Source organism: Drosophila pseudoobscura, chromosome X, assembly GCF_009870125.1.
Source record: "Drosophila pseudoobscura strain MV-25-SWS-2005 chromosome X, UCI_Dpse_MV25, whole genome shotgun sequence".
Taxonomy (NCBI): Eukaryota; Metazoa; Arthropoda; class Insecta; order Diptera; family Drosophilidae; genus Drosophila; species Drosophila pseudoobscura.
The window spans coordinates 49,155,089-49,172,727 of record NC_046683.1 but is presented as its reverse complement, the minus strand read 5'-3'; the positions used below and the strand labels follow the sequence as shown (position 1 = coordinate 49,172,727).

Sequence of the window (17,639 nt, the reverse complement as noted above, 5' to 3'; positions counted from 1 at the left end):
AAAGCGGAGCAGGAGGAATATAAAAATAAACTGCTTCCGGCTTCAATTGCATCAATGAGGATGGACGGCGACGGCGACGGTGACGACGACGACGACATGGAGTTGCCTTCGAATGAGGGGGAGGAGTAGCAGGACACCGCACGACAGACAGCAGGAGACGGGAGACGGGAGGAGATGCAAGAGATGCAGGATGCAGAATGCAGGATGCAGAGGCTTTGGCAGCAAATATTTGCTTAAATTTGTGCTGAGGTTAAGCTTTTTGTTTGCCTTTGCAGCAGCAGCAGCAGCAGAGGGGTGGGGAAGCGAGGGGAGATAAAATATGAATAGGAGAGGGAGAGGCGGGGGTGGAGGTGGAGAGAAGTAGCGGGAGGCAGAGGGGCAAGCGAAAAGGCAAAAGTAAAGTTGATGACATCTCCCCCAATGGCCCCTGTCCACAGCGCAAGGTATATGCAATGTCAGGTGGGGCGCACAGTCTCCGTTACTCTTCGGAGAACAAAGGTCTGCCTTCAAGTGGGCTGCCTTGTTTCATCTCATTTTTAAGGATGGAATGTCAAGTACTTTTATATCGAGAAAGACGGTTTTCTACTCTCCAATTAAACACAAATGCAGTGAATTTCCTTTCTCATTCAGCGCCTATCGATTGTTAAACGTTTTCAAAGGTTTTTCCTGGAGAGAAATATGTTTTCCAACATTTATAGACACTTTCATAAGAAATTAAGGCTGCACAGGTTTTCCAGTCCACTCCCAAAAGGCCGACCTTCCCTTCTGGCGGCTTGTACCTTGCGTACCACAATTGCGTCTGGGGGCAGCCGCTCCATCCGCTTGGATGCTTCGTTTGGCTTTGGCTTTGGCCCAGTCTCTTGTCTCTTGTCTCGTGGTCTGGCTGGTGGTCGGTCTGCTTCTGCTTTTATCCTTCCGTCCTCCAATGCTGCCCCACTCCTTATTTCTGCTCCTGACATAGAAAAATAGTTGATTGGGGCAAGGGGCAGGGGCAGCTGCTGCTGCTGCTGCTGCTGCTGCGTTTTGACTGCATGCCAAGGCTGAATGAAAGGCTGAGAGACGGAAAGACGGAGAGGCGGAGAGGAACGACTCCACACTGACGATGATGCTGCTGCTGATGACGCAAGCAGTCAGCCATGTGGCAGTGTGTGTGGCAGCAAGTGCATTGAGCAGTTTATTCACATGTGGCACTGTGCTGTGTGTGCGCGTCTGTGTGTTTGTGTGTGTTGCAAGGCTCTCTGTGGCACCCTGACTTTGAGGCTCCTTCTTGGCCATTGACAAAATATAGAGAAAACCTTTGCCTTGCGACTTGTGCCTCGTGCTGCTGCTTCGTCTTGGGGCAAGTTATGAAAAGTGGCCTCCAATCTGGTGCAGGCCTGCATGCAACACACTCCCACACTACTCCCCTCTCCATCTCTCCCCCCGAAAGAGGCACAAGCATTATGCAATCTCCAGACTTATTTTCGGGCTCCGATTGAGGGCCATTTTCCTTTGGCATTTCCCCCTCCCCCTCCCCCTCCCATTTGCCATTTTCCTTTTGTCTCGGCGGCGAAATCAAATCATCGTCGGGGGAAAATTGAAAACTTATTAATTCATGAGGGGCCGTCGCTCGCCTAATCAGCCAAGTCCTTGATGTCCCTCGCCCTCGATGGGGGAATGGGAAAAAAATTTAAAATTCAATTAACCGCAAAGGCCAAAAAAAGGGAGGGGAAAACAATGCACTTTCTGGGGGGAGGCAGGGGTATTTTCCTCCCTTCCTCCCCCGTCGCATGCGAATGCCCCACACACACACGGTTTTCCGCCAATGAAAAGCCTTCATAATGCGGCCTGCTTATAGGAGGCTTTTGTCTTAAGCTAAATGCTTCCATTCACTGATTAAATGATTGATTAAATGAAATAAAAGACCCTGTCACACACGCACACGCACACAGGCACACAGGCACACCTGTGCATTACAGTATCTTATGCCGCTTTTGTGGCTATTGCGGCAGGTTGTTGCCTGTTCATTAATAGGCTTTTGTCTCTGCTCACCGCAGATACAAAATTATTGCTGCTTAAATGCACTTGAATACCTGAATATCGTATGTGTGGCATCCATTGTGTAGCCAGTGGCAGTGGCAGTGGCAGTGGCGTGCCCCTTAAATGCTGCATTAACATAGAAAGCAGATAAGCCTGCCCCTCCTCCAAGCGTCCTCCTTCAGAGTTGCTTAACTCGAAATTTCCAACCAAATATTGAGAGACAACGAGGATGGGCTCTGCCTATGGCTCTGCCTCTCTGACTGTTGCACTGCCTATTGTGTGTGTCTGGGGCAAGCACTTGACAATCAGCTCTCATCTCACTGGCAACAGGAGGCCACAGCACAGGAGGCAACATCAATTGAAGCAACAGCACAGTATTAGAAGGCAGCAGCCTCTGCTCTGGCCGGAGCCCCAAATGTGATAGACACCCCGAGAGGAGGACTCCCAGCAGGCTTGCCACAGGGCAATACAAGCACACACACAGTGGAGCACAAGCCCATTGAAAGTGTGCGTCTAAGCCCCAGAAACCCTGGAAATCTCATCGTCCGATAATTCTAGGAACAACCAGAAGATGGGACCTACATTTCCACATCATTTCGTTCTTTCTAAATCATTTGGAGTTTCCCTCAGAGCAGGATATCCATTGGAGTCGTCCCACTGTGCCTATGCCTTGTCTGGGGCTCGTAGGGCTCTCCTCTGCTGCTGCCCTGCTGCCCTGCGGCCCTTCTGAGAGCATTGACAATGCGGGGCAGCTGTTAAGACAACACTTGCCTCTCCTCGCGTTTTCGAAGCATTTTCCCCCCCTCGGCAGAGGCTTCTCCTTCATCCTTCATCTTCGAGGAATCTCCGTTGGTCGCTTCTTCCTTTGTTTTCCCTTGCCCCAAAGTAGATTGCCTCGTAGATTATCGCCTGTGTTTATTTGTCCACACATTGGCGCAGCATGCCGCATGCCACATGCCACATGCCACATCCCACATGCCAGAGGCCGCATGCTGCATGCCCTTCACCTTTCCCAGAGGCAGCTGCCAGTTCACGGGGCGTATGATTAATATGATTTGCCAGCCGCAAAGTCAGGCTGCAGCATGCAGCAGGCAATCCATCAATGCACCCGCGAATCGACTTCAACGATCCCGCATTTTTCACATGATTAAAATCACTTTTCGCGCACGACGCGACGGGAACTTAATGCATGAAATATTACGCATACGCATGTGCCGCACATGCAACATTAAGACTGATGTGTGGCACTTAAATCTTTACAAGGAGGGACTCACGTTTATCCATAGGAAATCCATTTCGGGGGCAAAGAGATGGCGTATTATCCTTGCGTTATCCTCCGCCTCAGATGCTTTTGCTGCTCCTTGTGTTGTTGTTGTTGTTTCTGCTGCTGCTGCTGATGTGGCAGGTTCCTTCTACAGCGGCAACGTTCCGCTTGCCTCTCTCTATCGCGCTCTCTCTCCCTTCTAGCAGCAGTTGTGGCAAATGATAGAAACTGCTAGAAAATATGCATTTTTAATGCCATAAATTAGTTTTTCCGTTTGCCGTTGCCGTTGCCGTTGCCGTTGCACCGTGGACTGTGGACCGTGCAGCCACCGGGGGGCGGGTGTGCGGGGGGAGGGTTGATGGAGCTGCAAATAGAGAAGGAAAAACACATGGAATAAAAGTGGATTCAGAGCAAAAGCAGAAGGTAAAAGTGCCAGCAGGAGTCAGAGTGGAAGAGACGCAGAGGGAGGGTGGGGAGCGGAGGGTGCGGGAAAGTGGAGTCAAAAGTGAATCCTTTGTGTTTTCCTCCTGGAAGAGCGGTTTCTCTCACTCGCTCTTCCGCCTTAAAGTTTTACCGTGTTTTTAAAAGTTAATATATCCGATTAGCCAGCCACTAATCGCCTTCTTCCATTAGCTTTTGCTTCTCCCCCTCTCTCCCCCCTACACTCTTCTGTGCTCTCTCCTTGGCTGTGGTTTTAATCACACTTTAAACTTCTCCACTGAGCAAAACTTCATGTGGATTCCAGACTTAAATTTCGACTGTTTTCAGACTGTGAAAAGGGCGTCAGCAGATCATCGTTACATCGTTTACATCTCATCTCGTCTCCCCTTTACTGGCTGCCACTCATTCGCTGATGTGTGGCTGCCACACACATCCAACTCCTCCTCCAGCGAGTGTCTGCCCTCCGGCCCCAGAGACAGGTGTATGGCTGCCGCTGCTGCTGCCCCAAAAACTGCTAAAAGTCAAATTAAATTCTATTTTTAGGTACCCGCCAACGAAATGTGTCCCCCAAAAGTCAGATCAGATTCAAAGCCAGCCACGTAACCCTTTCCCCGCGCTCTAAACATTCATCTATTCATCCATCCTTCATCGTGGCCACCATCCAACCCCCTCATTCCCTTCCATTTATCCCTTCCTCCCGTCGCTGGCACCCCCTTTTATAGTTTCGTTAATTACTCCATGAATTTGAAAGTTTTCCACATGCCACACACGCTACTGATAATGATGAGGCTCCTCTTGCGCCGCCTGCGGCTCATCCTCCTCCGCCTGCGGCTGCTCCACCGATGGAAGTGGATATGCAAATGTGGCTTAGAATCTAGGGAAAATCCCCGGAATATGTACAAGTCGAAAGCTAGAACATCAAATTCGGGGGCATGCCGCATGCAGCTATGGATACCAATTAGAGTCTGATTATCTTCTGATGGCAGCAACAAGACGCGCGCGAGGGGCCGTTGCATCTGGAGAGTGGAATGCATTTCCTCGTGGAAATGAACTGGAAAATTGGATGAGGAAGTAGAAGTGTGATAGGGGGAGGGGGAGGGGAAGTGGGTAAGGGATTCGCATAATTTCTCTCTCTATTTCTCTCAGTGTACAACTGCTGGAGAAATGGGGCTAATGATGCGCATGATGTGGCTGTGTGGCGCTCTCTCTCTCTCTCTCTCTCGTTGGCATTGTCCTCGCTCGCGTCTTTATCCGTCTCCATCATCCTGCGTCAGCAGTGTGCCACTGCCACAGCCACAGCCTCAACTTCATCTTCATCTAAGGGATCTGCATCGTTGCATCCTCCGCGTACCACAGTCTGCTGCTGCTGTGGCAAGTTGGGCGCGGCGCTGCATTGAAATTAATATTAATCGCAGCAGCAAATGCATTAAAGCCGCTTTTAGATCCCTTTTGTTGCCTATTTATTACGTTTTGTGGCGCGTTATTAAAATTGCCACCCCTGCCACACTGCCTGCCCCACAATTTGCAATCATTAGGGGCATCTTTCTCCTGCCTCCTGTCGCCTGCCTCTCCCCCTCTTTGGGGCATGGCTGGGGAGACTTTTGGGGCACGGCACCGACAGACGGCTGACAAAAAGTCAGTGACATTTTAGCCGCAAAAACTTAATAGCCATGCAAATCTTATGCAAATTTCACTGATAGAGAGATAAAAAGAGAGAGAGAGAGACAGAGCGAGAGGGAGATGAAGAGGGAGAGGGTGAGAGAGACAGAGATAGAGTGTGGCAGGAGGAGACACAGCAATTGCAGCTCCACTGCCACAGCCACTGTCCAATTTTACACATTTAATGTCACTTTGTCATCCATTCTCCTCTGCCTCTGCCTCCTGCTGCTCCTGCTCCTCCCGCTCTTGCCCCTTCCTCCGCCGTGTGGTAGTTGTCGTGCCACAATTTAAGTGGCAACTTGACTAAATTAATACGACACTGACACTGCCACTCCCGACTCCCCACTTCCCCCCCACTCCAGTGCAGTGCAAAGTGCAAGTGCAGCAAGTGGCCCTGGACTCTTGTCTCTCGACTTCCCCCCCCCATTACTCACCCTCTCTGGCACAACTTTTTGGCCAACAAAATATGAATAATTATTCATGCATTCATGTTGCATGCCAGCCAGCCCCATCAGGCCGCAAAGGGAGAGCCAGATGGAAGGTAGAAGGCCTCCCACTGCCTCGGAAAGTCTTTAAGGATCCTTTCTGTGTGGAATATTCTCTCTAATTTATGCTGCAGAGGGAGCATGCCTCCTCCTCCTGCTCCTCGTTCATTCATCACACACGAGGGGGGGATGCGTTGCTGCCCCTGCCCATGGGTCTGGTCTCCTTTTGGTCTGTCAATTGCCTTAAATGCAATTTAATTTTCCACCTCATGATGCAAGTTCTTCTCTATGCAAAGGCACTCTTTACCTCCCCCTCCGCCTCCGCCTCCAAATCCCCGCCTGGAAACTCTTTTTCTATGCAACCTTCTGCCCCGTTCCTTGCCCCGTGTCCCCGTATCACACGTTGGTTCGCAGTTCTGTGGCCAGGGCTATAGCTATAACCTATAAGGCAATTTCTATCACAGCATCCCCTACATGCCCCACATGCCACTTGCCACACGTCACCCTCCACGCCCCCTCGACAGCTCTGTGTTGTGGCACTCATAAGCCGCCTTGAATGGGTAAATGTCAAAGTTACTCCTTGGCGTAACATTCGACACATTCGCAGGAGGCAGGAGGCATGAGGCAGGAGGCAGACGGAGTCATGGACGTGTTTGTGTGTGTGTCCTTCTGCTGCTTCCATCCTGGAGCTTGGAGCTTGGAGTCTGGAGCCTGGATCCTGGGGATTACATTACACTAAGTTCTGTGCAAACACCAGAGTTGGTTCTCCTCCGTTTCGTTCCGTTTCTGCAGTTCATTAACATGTTACACGGACACGGACACGAACACGGACACGGACTACGGGACACGGACTACGGGACACGGACTACGGGACACGAGACACGGAGTTCGAGTCGACTCTAGTCGAGGCGAGTCGCTGGTGAGACTTGGGCTTTCGTTTGCACTCCACTCCACTCCACGCTGCACACACCGCTCCAACCTCTCCACGTTTTTGTTTGTTTGTGGAAATGTATGCCTATGCCTATGCCTATGCCACCCCTCCCCCTTTCTGTTTGTCTATCTCAGTGGGGATGTGTGTGTGTGTCTGGCACTTCTATGTCTCGCACTCTCCCTTCGCCTTTGAATCTGTGGGTTCTACGCATATGTATGCTTTATGCCTTTTTCCCAATGCGGAAGTGTGGAGGAGGTCCCACCTCCTGCCTCCTGGAGCTGCCTTCCACTTCAAACTGAAGCGAGGCCTCAAAGGTTATGTTCTCCCTTTCAGATATGTACACATGTGCGGGGGTTTTCCCGCCCTGTCTAATCTCTGCATTTAAATATAAAGCATAAATAATTAACACAGTCGGTAGCTCGAATTCTGGGATTCACGAATGGAAATGGAAGGGACAAATGGGAATCTAAGAGGATTGTGTGTGAGAGGGCTGGGGTCGAGGCGGGTCGCGGCGGGGCGAAACCTCTTTCCCCTAATTAGGCAGCAAGCTTTTAGGGGCTGATCATCATCATCATTTGCAGCAGCAGCAGCAGTAGGAGCAGCAGCAGGCACATATCATGGCCAGGACTAGTCTCCAGTTAATTTGCACTTTTAATGCATTTTCCACTTGTGGCAAATGTTTGAGGATGGATGGAAGCCCCGAAAATACGGCAAAACCCTGACCGAAAATTTCATTTGTTCTCCTCGGTGAGGGGGGGGGGGGGGGTAGTGGGTGGGGGTTGCACATGCAACCAACAGCAGCCGTTGCATACTTTGCGGCGCAAAGCAAAACCTACAGAACCCCAGAGGCGGCAGCAGCAGCAGCAGCCCTTGGTTTGTGCACCCTACCCTCTCCCCTGTACCCTGTACCCTGTACTTGTATATGTTGCACGTCAATGAGTTGCCGACACAAAACCCAAAAAACAACTTGCACCAAAACACAGAAAGAGAAAGAGATGGGGGGGAGGGAGTGGGAGAGGGAGATGCAACTCCACCACTCCTCCTATGGGCGAGGAGAGGCCGTACCGTAAAACTTGCAATTCGTTTTAATGAATCCATCCTACAGGCCACACATCCACATCCCTATCCTACCATTGGGATCCATCCACAGAACCGCATGCCACATGCCACAATGCCACAGCCCATGCAGGCCACACAAGGCAGGAGGCAGGCATTCTCCCTCCCCCTCCCCCTCCCCCCAGAGGGGTTGGATAGTGAGAGTGAGAGAGAGAGAGAGAACTGATTGTATCAACTTCCTAAGTGGATTTTGCAGTCCAACTGGCATTAAGCTCTTGGCCGCAGGTAATTTCGTATGAATGAAAAGCAAAAGTCTCTCTCTTCTGCCCAGACTCCTCTCTCTCTGTCTCTCTGTCTCCCGGTGTTCCCCCTCCCCTCCTCTCGTTCCGTATTGGTATTCTGCACTGTGTTTTCTTGTACTGCAGTTGTGTTGTTGTTGTTGTCTTGCTGTCGAGCGACAAGAGGAGAAACGGAACGTAACGGAACGGAACCCAATGAAACGCTGGTCCAATCACTCGGATTTGCCTACAGAGGGATTCATCTGGGAATTCCAAACATCCTTCACCTCTCATCTGTCTCTCTCTCTCTCTCTCTCTGTGGTACTTGCATAGATTAAGTTCTTTCATTATATAAAGAGAGAGAAAGAGAGAGAGAGAGAGAGAGAGTCCACTGTAGTGACAGGCAGCCAGCCACAGCCACAGCCTCAGTCCCAGTCCCAGTCCAGGTCCCAGCCTATGCATATGAGCGCAGGGACCAGCACTCATATTTCAGGCCATTCCTGAGGTTCCTCTGGTCGCGAGTTCCGTTGCTTTTTCCTTTTTCCTGCTTTCTGCCCTCCACTGCTTCTGCTGCTGCTGCTGCTATGACATTGTCTTTCAATAAACATTCATTCCTACGATGGCATGGCCATTCCATAAAGCGAGCACAGAGCAAGTGGAAAAGAGTGAAAGAGGAAAAGCGAAAAAGGTGTGGGGTAGGGGCTGGGGAAGGGGAAGGGGAAGAGCAGAGCAGCACTGGGAATCCGTCCGTTATGATTTTTGTTTGCTTGTCGAAACTTTGGCTCTTCCTTTCAGCTGCTCTTTCACCCACACTTCGTCCTGTGGCTTTTCGCACTCATGAATTTTTAAGAGTGCCCCCCGTCTCCCGTTACCCGTTACCCGTTCCTCGTCTCTGTCCCCCTCTCTCTCTCGCTCTGCAGTTGGCAGCAAACTAACACCAAGTCCAGGACAAGGATTTTCTCTGCCTCCCCTCGGTCCACCCCCCTCTGACGTTGAGCAAGAGTGGAAATAGTTTCAATGCAATTTTGATGATTCGATGTTTCGAGAGAGAGAGAGAGAGAGGGGAAGAGCAGAGTGTGCTGCCAGGTGCCATAAGCACGAATATTGCTCTGATGGACAGAGGGAATATTTGAATGGGTTTTTGGCCAAAATGGGGAAAACGTTGTCAAGCCAACGGCTCGTCGTCTGTCTGTGTGTGTGTCTGTGTGTGTGTGACAATCTTCGAATCACATGAAATTCTAACTACACAATTTCCGATCCCAATTCGAGTTTCAATTTCAATTTCATTACGCATTAAATATGAAAACAGAAGGAGTGGGCGGGGGACGGGGAGAGTGCACCACTCTGTCAAGCCATATGTCAACTGATTCCATAAAAATAATACACTTGAGTGGAAAGTGATGCCATTCCGTACCGCATCGCACCAAGTGCTGTTCTGTGCTTTGTGCATCGTAATAGGTTTACCTATAAATGTTTATGGAGTTTGCTTAGTCGCCTGGAAGTGCCATAAAAATCATAAACACTCCCACACACACACACACACGCACGCAGTAAAGAGAAACAGCATCACACAAAAAGTGCACGAGCAGAGAGAGAGAGAGAGAGAGAGTAAGTGGGAATAACAACAGCATAGTAATCACTGCCGAATTATGAGCAAAAAGCGATTGAAAAAACGAGTACCGGTATACACAAGGTATATCCCAGTCGGGGTGAGGCATCACCAGACCGGTGTCTTACAACGGTTGCCTACTCCCTGAGGCAGCACATCAGTTCCACCTGCGAGCAAATATTGGTGCCTATCGTAGGAGCACCACACCCCGCACAAATATTCCCTGGGCATGCAGTGTAGCTGTTGTTGCTGTTTCATGTGTTTGCACTCTCTTGCAATTCATCTTTTTTGTTGTTTTTTTGCCGGCTGACGGAGGTTTTAATTGAGTTGAGCTCGTGTCGCTCTTCTCTCATTGTGTGCTGCTGTTCTCTTGTTTCTTTTTCTGATGCTGCTGCTGCTGGTGCTGCCGCATCGTGATTTTCCTTTTCGTTTTTCTTTTCAATTAATTTAAAATGCAATTGTTTTTAAGCGTCGAACACATCATCGCGCAAACTTGTTGCAATTTTCGTTTATTGCTTTATCTTGTTAAGTTCTTTCTTCTTTGCCGCCCTCCCGCGTGGCACTTTCTCTCTCGCCCTCTCCATGCCATGTGGAATGCCATGTCATGTTGACAAGTGCGTCAGAGCGAGATGGGGGACAAACAGCACTCAGCGGCAGAGGCAGCAGCGGCGGCAGCAGCAGAGGCGGCAGCGGTAAAGATTAATGCCCGCGAATGAAAGAGAAACAAATTCTGTTTGCCTTGCGCTTACCTTTTTTTTTTGTTTGTTTTTTGTTTACGCGGCTGTTCTCTTATATTAATTTATGCTTTAAACGTACTCGACTGAAGTGGAACGTGGAGATAGCCCCAGCGATAATTAATTTATTGATGCAGGCGATTAAGCCCCGAAAAAATATTTGGAGTGTAATGGTTCGTTCTTTACTATTGCACTTGAGCAGCACGAGCGCGAAACGATTAGCACTTCTGACGCGACTGATAACGAAAGAACGGAACGGATCGCAAAGGAACTCAGAGGAACGCAGAGGAACGCAACGGTACGGACAAGAGCAATAACTAACGAAACACGTTAACAATTGCTAATTAAAGACGTTTACACTTGTACGAACAAAACCGGCAAACACGGACGCGAACACGACGCTGGGGCTGACGACTGACGGTGCTGGAGCTCGCGATAGAACTGTGCGGAGCTCAAGCAAATTCGAGAGGGAGAACCTAAGTTATAATCAAGGCAGAGACAGAGACAGAGACAGCGCCAGGGACAGCGACAGCGACAGAGGGAGAGAGAGAGCGAGCGACTAAAGAGAGGGAGAGAGAGAGAGAGGGCCATTAAACTGTAAAACCTGCCAGACCAGAGTTTTGTTATTGATATGCTTACGAGATGATGAGTGAGGGAGGAGTAGGGGAACAATGGAATGGATAAAAACAAAGCGAAGCTGGAATACTCTTTCCAGGAAAGGAAGGGGACTCCGTGTACCAGCTGTTTTTGAAGGAAGTAACCAATCCAAATGTGTGCAATCGGATCCTAAAAATCGAATGACTCCCTTTGGGAATCGTGAAAATGAGTGGCATTTGAGTGTCATTCGAATACAGTACAAATTCGAGTGTTGCCCAAGGGTCAACGACAGCTTCTTGTTCGCAGACAATTCTGCTCAACAGATAACCCCATAGGCTCCTGAAGAAATGAGTCAATGCTTTCAGAGAATGAGAGATGAACGATAAGATGGGAATGTTCTCGCCCCCTCCCCTCTGGCACTCCACTTTGCATACACTTTGCAACATGTTATTAACTTCCATTGCATTCCATGGGTGGGCACAAAACGAAACAAAACGAACTTGGATAAACTGTGCGGCAAGGCAAGCGACGAAAAGTGAAAGCAAGGTTTACACTGGGACTTAACAGATAGAGACAGACCCTGAAGAGGGGGGGGGAGGGCGAGCGGCAAGAGGTGCATCACACAGCAACAAATTTCGATTCAGAGTGCCTTCCATTCCACCACATCCTCGGCATCCCACACACATTTACTCGTATTATGTATCGAGAGACAAGCTACTTAATGTAATCGCATTTGTATCTGCAATTATACACAAGTACTCGGATGCTCGGATACTCGGATACTCGATATCCTCATACCCATACTCGTGCTCGCACTCGTACCAGGGGCATCGCAAGCGGCTTTGATTTTGATGCCGAAACAGATTCCGAATTGCGATTACGATTCCGATTGCGGCCTGTTATCAGGCCTCAACAAGGGGCAAGAACAATGGCATACCTGAACGGGCAATGCAATGGGGTGGGGTAGGGTGGGGAGTGGGGAGTGGGGGTCGGTCTTGGAGAGGGCTTAGTGCCTGTCGAGGGTGTGACGGCAATTAGTGTCGAGAAGTGTCGAGTGCCGATTATCTCAGGATGGGCTCTGGGGACGTCTGGGGCTAAGGGTGCCCCGCTGCTGGCATGCCTCGTTCCGGGCTTCGAGAGTGTTTTGCGGTGATGAGACTTCGACAAGCAGATACTCGTACGCGTACACCGATAGCGGTTGCCGTTTGCCACTTGACTTGGCTAAGACCTGGCCTACCGAGCGAGCACCGGACACACCTTCTCAATCTCTGATTTAAAGCTGAGAAATGCTACGATTTTGCACCCCAAAGGAGGTGCAGCTTGATTTCTTCATTGATTGTGGGGAACAGAAGAAAATCATTCGGTTTTGAGGGAACATCATAGAAGTATCTCTAATGAAACTATCGCTAAAGATCGCTTTTAAGCGAATTCGATGCTTAAACTTAACCGATTTCAGCCGACCGATGGATGCTGCCGCATTACGCGCCAGGCGCGTCAGCAGGAGGATAGTAGAATGCCAAAAGCGATCCATCAGCAAGAGTATCTTCGATGAGGGCCCTCTCCCCCATCCACATTTGGACATCCTGAGGTCGCATATTATCTAAGATTTAATCACTCGCTGCCTTCTACTTGCTAGACGGCAAATTGAAATAAAACCAAACCAGAACGAAGCCAAAGCAGAGTTGAAAACACTTTTGCTCTGCTCATTAATCTCAATTCGGAGGAGACGACGAGGACGAAGACGAGGACGGGGACGGGGACGAGGCCGAGGAGGCTCAAACGTTTTCTAAGAAACGAAGACGCCTTGGAGTATACTCCGATTTCCATTTCCAGTTTCAAGAGACTCTGTATATCTGTGTATGTCATTCGCTCTTTGTGTGTGTGTGTGTATGTGTGTGCTTTTGCAATTATTTATGCCGTTCATTTGTTCCACGGCCACGACAGCTGCACAAAGCATTGGAGCAATAAAAGGCAACGACAACGACAGGCGACGTCTCCAACGTTTGGACGTGGCCGAAGGGAACATATCATTTACATGCCACACCAGGCACTGCTGCCCCACTCGCACCCCCACCCCCACCCCCTACTGCCGAGCAGCAGCAGCAGCCACAATGACGACGCCCCCGCACAATGGCCAAGGCGCAGGACCCGAATCCTGGCCCCCATCTACCCCCACCCTCCCCCCCGTCTGCCTCCCCCGATGAGATGTAAAGTTTAACACATAAACTCAAGACAATTTGTGCGCGTATGTGTAAGGAATAAGGCAAAAGGCAAATAATTTACAAGTTTCTGCAACCAAAAGAGGGCGCTGTAGGGACGGTGCGGACGGGGGGGACTGAGGGGACTGCGGAGGGGGGTGTGGCAGATAGCCAGCGTGTGGAACATGTGCAAATACAAAGAGCAGTCCGTGGACCCAAGAAACTTTTGCTGCTGGTGCAACAGCAGCAAATATTTTGATAGCCTTCTTTGATATCCTTCCAAAAACGTTTTGTTTCTACGACAGCCATATGATACAGTCATTCGATCTAGATGGAAGTTGTAAGAGCTATAAAGAAACACACGAAACCGCGGCGTTTTTGGGGTTTTTTAGGGAATATTTCCACTTTTTTGAAACATTTTAAGTACTAAATAGAGTATCTATGGGATATGGCTATAAAGTCAGCTGATCGAGGGATCAAAGAGGCGACCTACAAGAAACTGACCAACAGAAATCGTACTACTCTCTGGAAAGGGAATTCCAGACACACACACTCTTACATATATGTAGTATATATATACATATATGTATGTATGTATGTACGTACACCCACACACATGTGAATCTTAAAATGTGTTACTGGGGGCGTACAAAAGTGTAAAAATAAATAATTTAAAGTGTGTGTAAAGGACACGGGGCGGCGAAAAAACATTGGACGGCGCGCGGCCATTGCCATAAAGAGCGCGCCAACAGCGGCAGCGGCGGCAGCAGCGACGGCAGCAGAGGCCGAGGGAGTCCCGCATACACATGTGCGTTTGTATATGGGACACACACATAAATACATATGCATTTATGGGCAGTAGTTGTTGCCCTCCGCCGCTGCTGCCGCTGTGTGTGCGTGTGCATAATATTTTTCCACCTCCTGCTCCACCTTCTGCTCCTTCCATTCTGTTCCTTTTGCGTTCTGTAAACTTTTGCGCTCAATACCACAACAAGAACAACAACAGGAGACGGGGAAGGGGAAGGCAGAGGAGGAGGAGGAGCAGCAGCTGCAGGTTTGGCCTTTGAAATTGTTGTCCGCATAAACCAAAAGACAGAGAGAGGGAGAGAAAACTTATTATTATGTTGTCCGTAAAGAAAACCAACAACAATAGTGGCCATAAGAAGGAGCAGAAGGGAGGCGAAGCAGGAGAGGAGCAGAGGAGAAGAACAAACAACAAAGAGGCCAACGCGTGCCAAAAGAAAAACCAGCAGCAATACCGAAAATTGTGAACAGAAACCCAGAAAACCCATAGAGACACACCCAGAGGCGTTGGGGGATCTCCAAAAGGGGATCTGAGAGGACAAAAAAGACAACTATGGAAATTCAGGACAATTTCTTAAGGGAGTACCTCATCAGACCAGAGGACTGAGGCTGGTAAGCTCAAAAATCTCTGACCTATCCGTAGTTGTATCCCACAAGAAGTGCCAAAGAATCTGCGAGGATTAGCATAGCAATACTCAAGGATAATTGGCTTAAGAATGAACACTGTCAAGGGTTGGAAGTTCCCACTTCTGTTGGTTCATTAGTCAAATGGAAGAGAAAAATCTGCATGGAAATTCATGAATATAACCACTACATCGCCATTTAGTAAGTAAAATCCTTGACGAAGAGCCTCTCCAGCTCTTCTCTTCTCCAATTGTGGCATCTCTCTCTCTCTCTCTCTTTCTCTCTGTTGATTAGCCACTCCACAATCTGGTTTTTGAGTTATCTTTCATCTGCCTTCAGTCTTTGGCTGGCTTCTTTGCACTCCTCTCGCTGGCTGGGGCCATATGCTAATATCAGTTTCAATAAAACTATTTGCTCAACTAGCGCCCAAACACCTTTGGTGGTGTCTGTGTCGCCACTCATCCAATCAACCCTCTTGTATGAAAATACTCCCTATTCCTTCGCCTTGCAGCAATCTGCGCCACTGAGTTTCCTTTCTTTTCATGCCGCATGCCGCATGCCGCAAGCCTCCTGGCCCCTCCCCGCAGTCGTCCGCCTATTTTGGGGCAGGCAGGAAGAAGTCATAATTCATACAGAAAATACCAGAGCCAATATTTGTGCGTTGGCTTCTTTCATTTCTTGCGCTCGAAGGCGTCGCTTCCTTGGGATTTTTTGTCTGTCCTTCTCTTTCTTTTCCGAGTACGCCGCACACAAAAAGGTGCGGAAAATGCAGAGCATTTTTCATCATTTACTGGGGCCGGGCCCAGTAGCCGCCCCAGTGCTTATCTGTATGCCCCCATCGGAGAGTGCCCCAGTGGCTGGCCCATTAAAGCGCACAAATATGCGCAAATTGTACGATTCTCCAATTCTCCGATACGCTACGAATATTTGCAATAATATTAAACGCAACTCTCGCCTGCTCCTCTGCCCCTCTGCCCCTCTCTGGCCCTCTCTCCGACCTGCTGCCGCTGTGGGGAAAAATATTGAATTATAGTTTTTGCACGCACTGCTCTCACGGCGTTTTTGTGCAGAAATATTTGTGCAAATATTTAATATTTATTTAATTGCAGCGACGAGGACAGAGGCCGCAAAAATTCTGTGAATTATCTTTGGCCGCTGGCCAGCATGGCCCCGGATGGCATTCCACCAAAGGAATGCAAATAGTAATCGCAATAAGTTACTTAATTAAATATTTCACGTGCCGCAGGAGACACAGACTCGTCTCCTTCTCCTCCTCTCCTCCACTCCTGCTCCTCGCAGGCGCTCGCCTTTCTCTGGACTCTGGATTCTCTGTTTAATTATTATTGAATTGTCTGTGCGAGAATTTCAATTATGATAACCAAATAGTTCAATTATGTCTGTCTGTCTGTCGGTCTGTCGGTCTGTCGGTCTGCCTGTCGGTTTGTCCCACGACACGAGCTGCTTTTCATATTGTTAAATGACTTTTCTTTTCATTTCCGCTGCTTTCCGCTGGGATTGCCCGATGCCCTCTGCGAATGCCTCCCTTCGTGGCAGAGACTTAATTATAAAGGGATTTGTGGCAACAGTCGTTGAGCAGCAGAAAAAATGAACACAATATGCAATTAAATTACATTTCGCTATAAGAATTGGCTTCGAAAAGGCAATACGATACCCAATAGCAATAAGGCCAGCTTTTTAATCACAATTCTTTTATTTTCACCAACCATTTTCACCGCAAAACCACACGTTTTTCAGAAATCCAATTCCAACATAATTGACAACAATTTCAACAATAAATCTGCCATTTGTTCAACAACAAGGACCTTAAACGGCTTTCTGAGCAAAGAATCAGCAGAAATAATCCCCACACTTGCATTATTTTCCACTAGAACAACCACAACAACTCCAACCACAACAATTCGAACACTATCCACAACAGTTTCAACAACTCACAAAAAAAAACAGCCCCAATATAGAAGCCAATTAAATTTCAATTAGAAATCAGCTTCCACAGTGTAGGACACAAAAGTAATACCATCCACAACATCAACCAACAATATTTACAACAACCATTACACCAACAATGACAACAACAGCAAAAAAGACCAAAAAAAACAGCCGCGCCTCAATATCCAAAAACTAATCAAATCAAATTTCAATTATTGTTCGCTTTCGACGTGTTTGTATGCACATCCCCTGGCCATCAGTGGGGGCGTGCCGGCAAATAGAGGCGTTGTTTGCAAATGCAAATGCAAATTCAAATGCAGTGGTTCATCAGCCCTAGGTTCCCCTCCTCCCCTCCTCGTCGCCCTTCCGCTCCGCTCCACTCTTTCCACCTATCCTTTGCTTTGCTGACGATCTCATTTGTGCACACGGTTGCCATTTCGCTTGATTACATGCATTTTATATGCGCCCGCCCGAAAGTAGGCTACACTTTTCAATCACAATCAAATTTTATGCCACTCTCCGCACACACGAGAGAGAGCGAGAGAGAGAGAGAGAGCGCGAACGATACAACGGGAAACGGAGTGCATGCGAGTGTAGCAGCAGAACTGCTCTCTCTTTGAGTACATTTTCGCCTGCCAAAAATAAAAAAAAAAGAGTACATGGGAATTGGAAAATGGGAAATGGAATCTCGTTAAAGGCTTAGTCGAATCCAATGATACCCCTCCGTTCTGCCCTCTGAAAGCTCTCACTTAGAGATTCAGTTATCTAATTTTACAATGAACTCAGTTACCCCCCATTTGTGCTGCTCTTTCCACTCGATTTTCCACACACTTCACTCGATTTTCCACACTCCACTCCCGGCACACACGTTTTTTTTTTCCCACACATTCCGCTCCATCCGTAATTCAATATTCTCCTCCAACGTTAACGTTGTTATAAGGTAAAGAGCAATAAAGGCAATGGCAACGACCAAATTGACAGTTTGCTAGCCAT

At 48.6% G+C, this 17,639-nt stretch overlaps 1 protein-coding gene across 1 annotated transcript in view; it reads right to left on the bottom strand.

The window, feature by feature from the left end:
* The window catches only part of Glut1 (Glucose transporter 1), a 39,849-nt gene extending 28,894 nt beyond the window's left edge, over positions 1-10,955 (bottom strand). The window contains 2 exon segments of the mRNA XM_033381729.1: positions 3,294-3,647; positions 10,492-10,955. Coding sequence (XP_033237620.1) covers positions 3,294-3,303 — 10 coding nt within the window. The 5' untranslated portion in view covers positions 3,304-3,647; positions 10,492-10,955.
* Between the last annotated feature and the right edge of the window lie 6,684 nt (positions 10,956-17,639).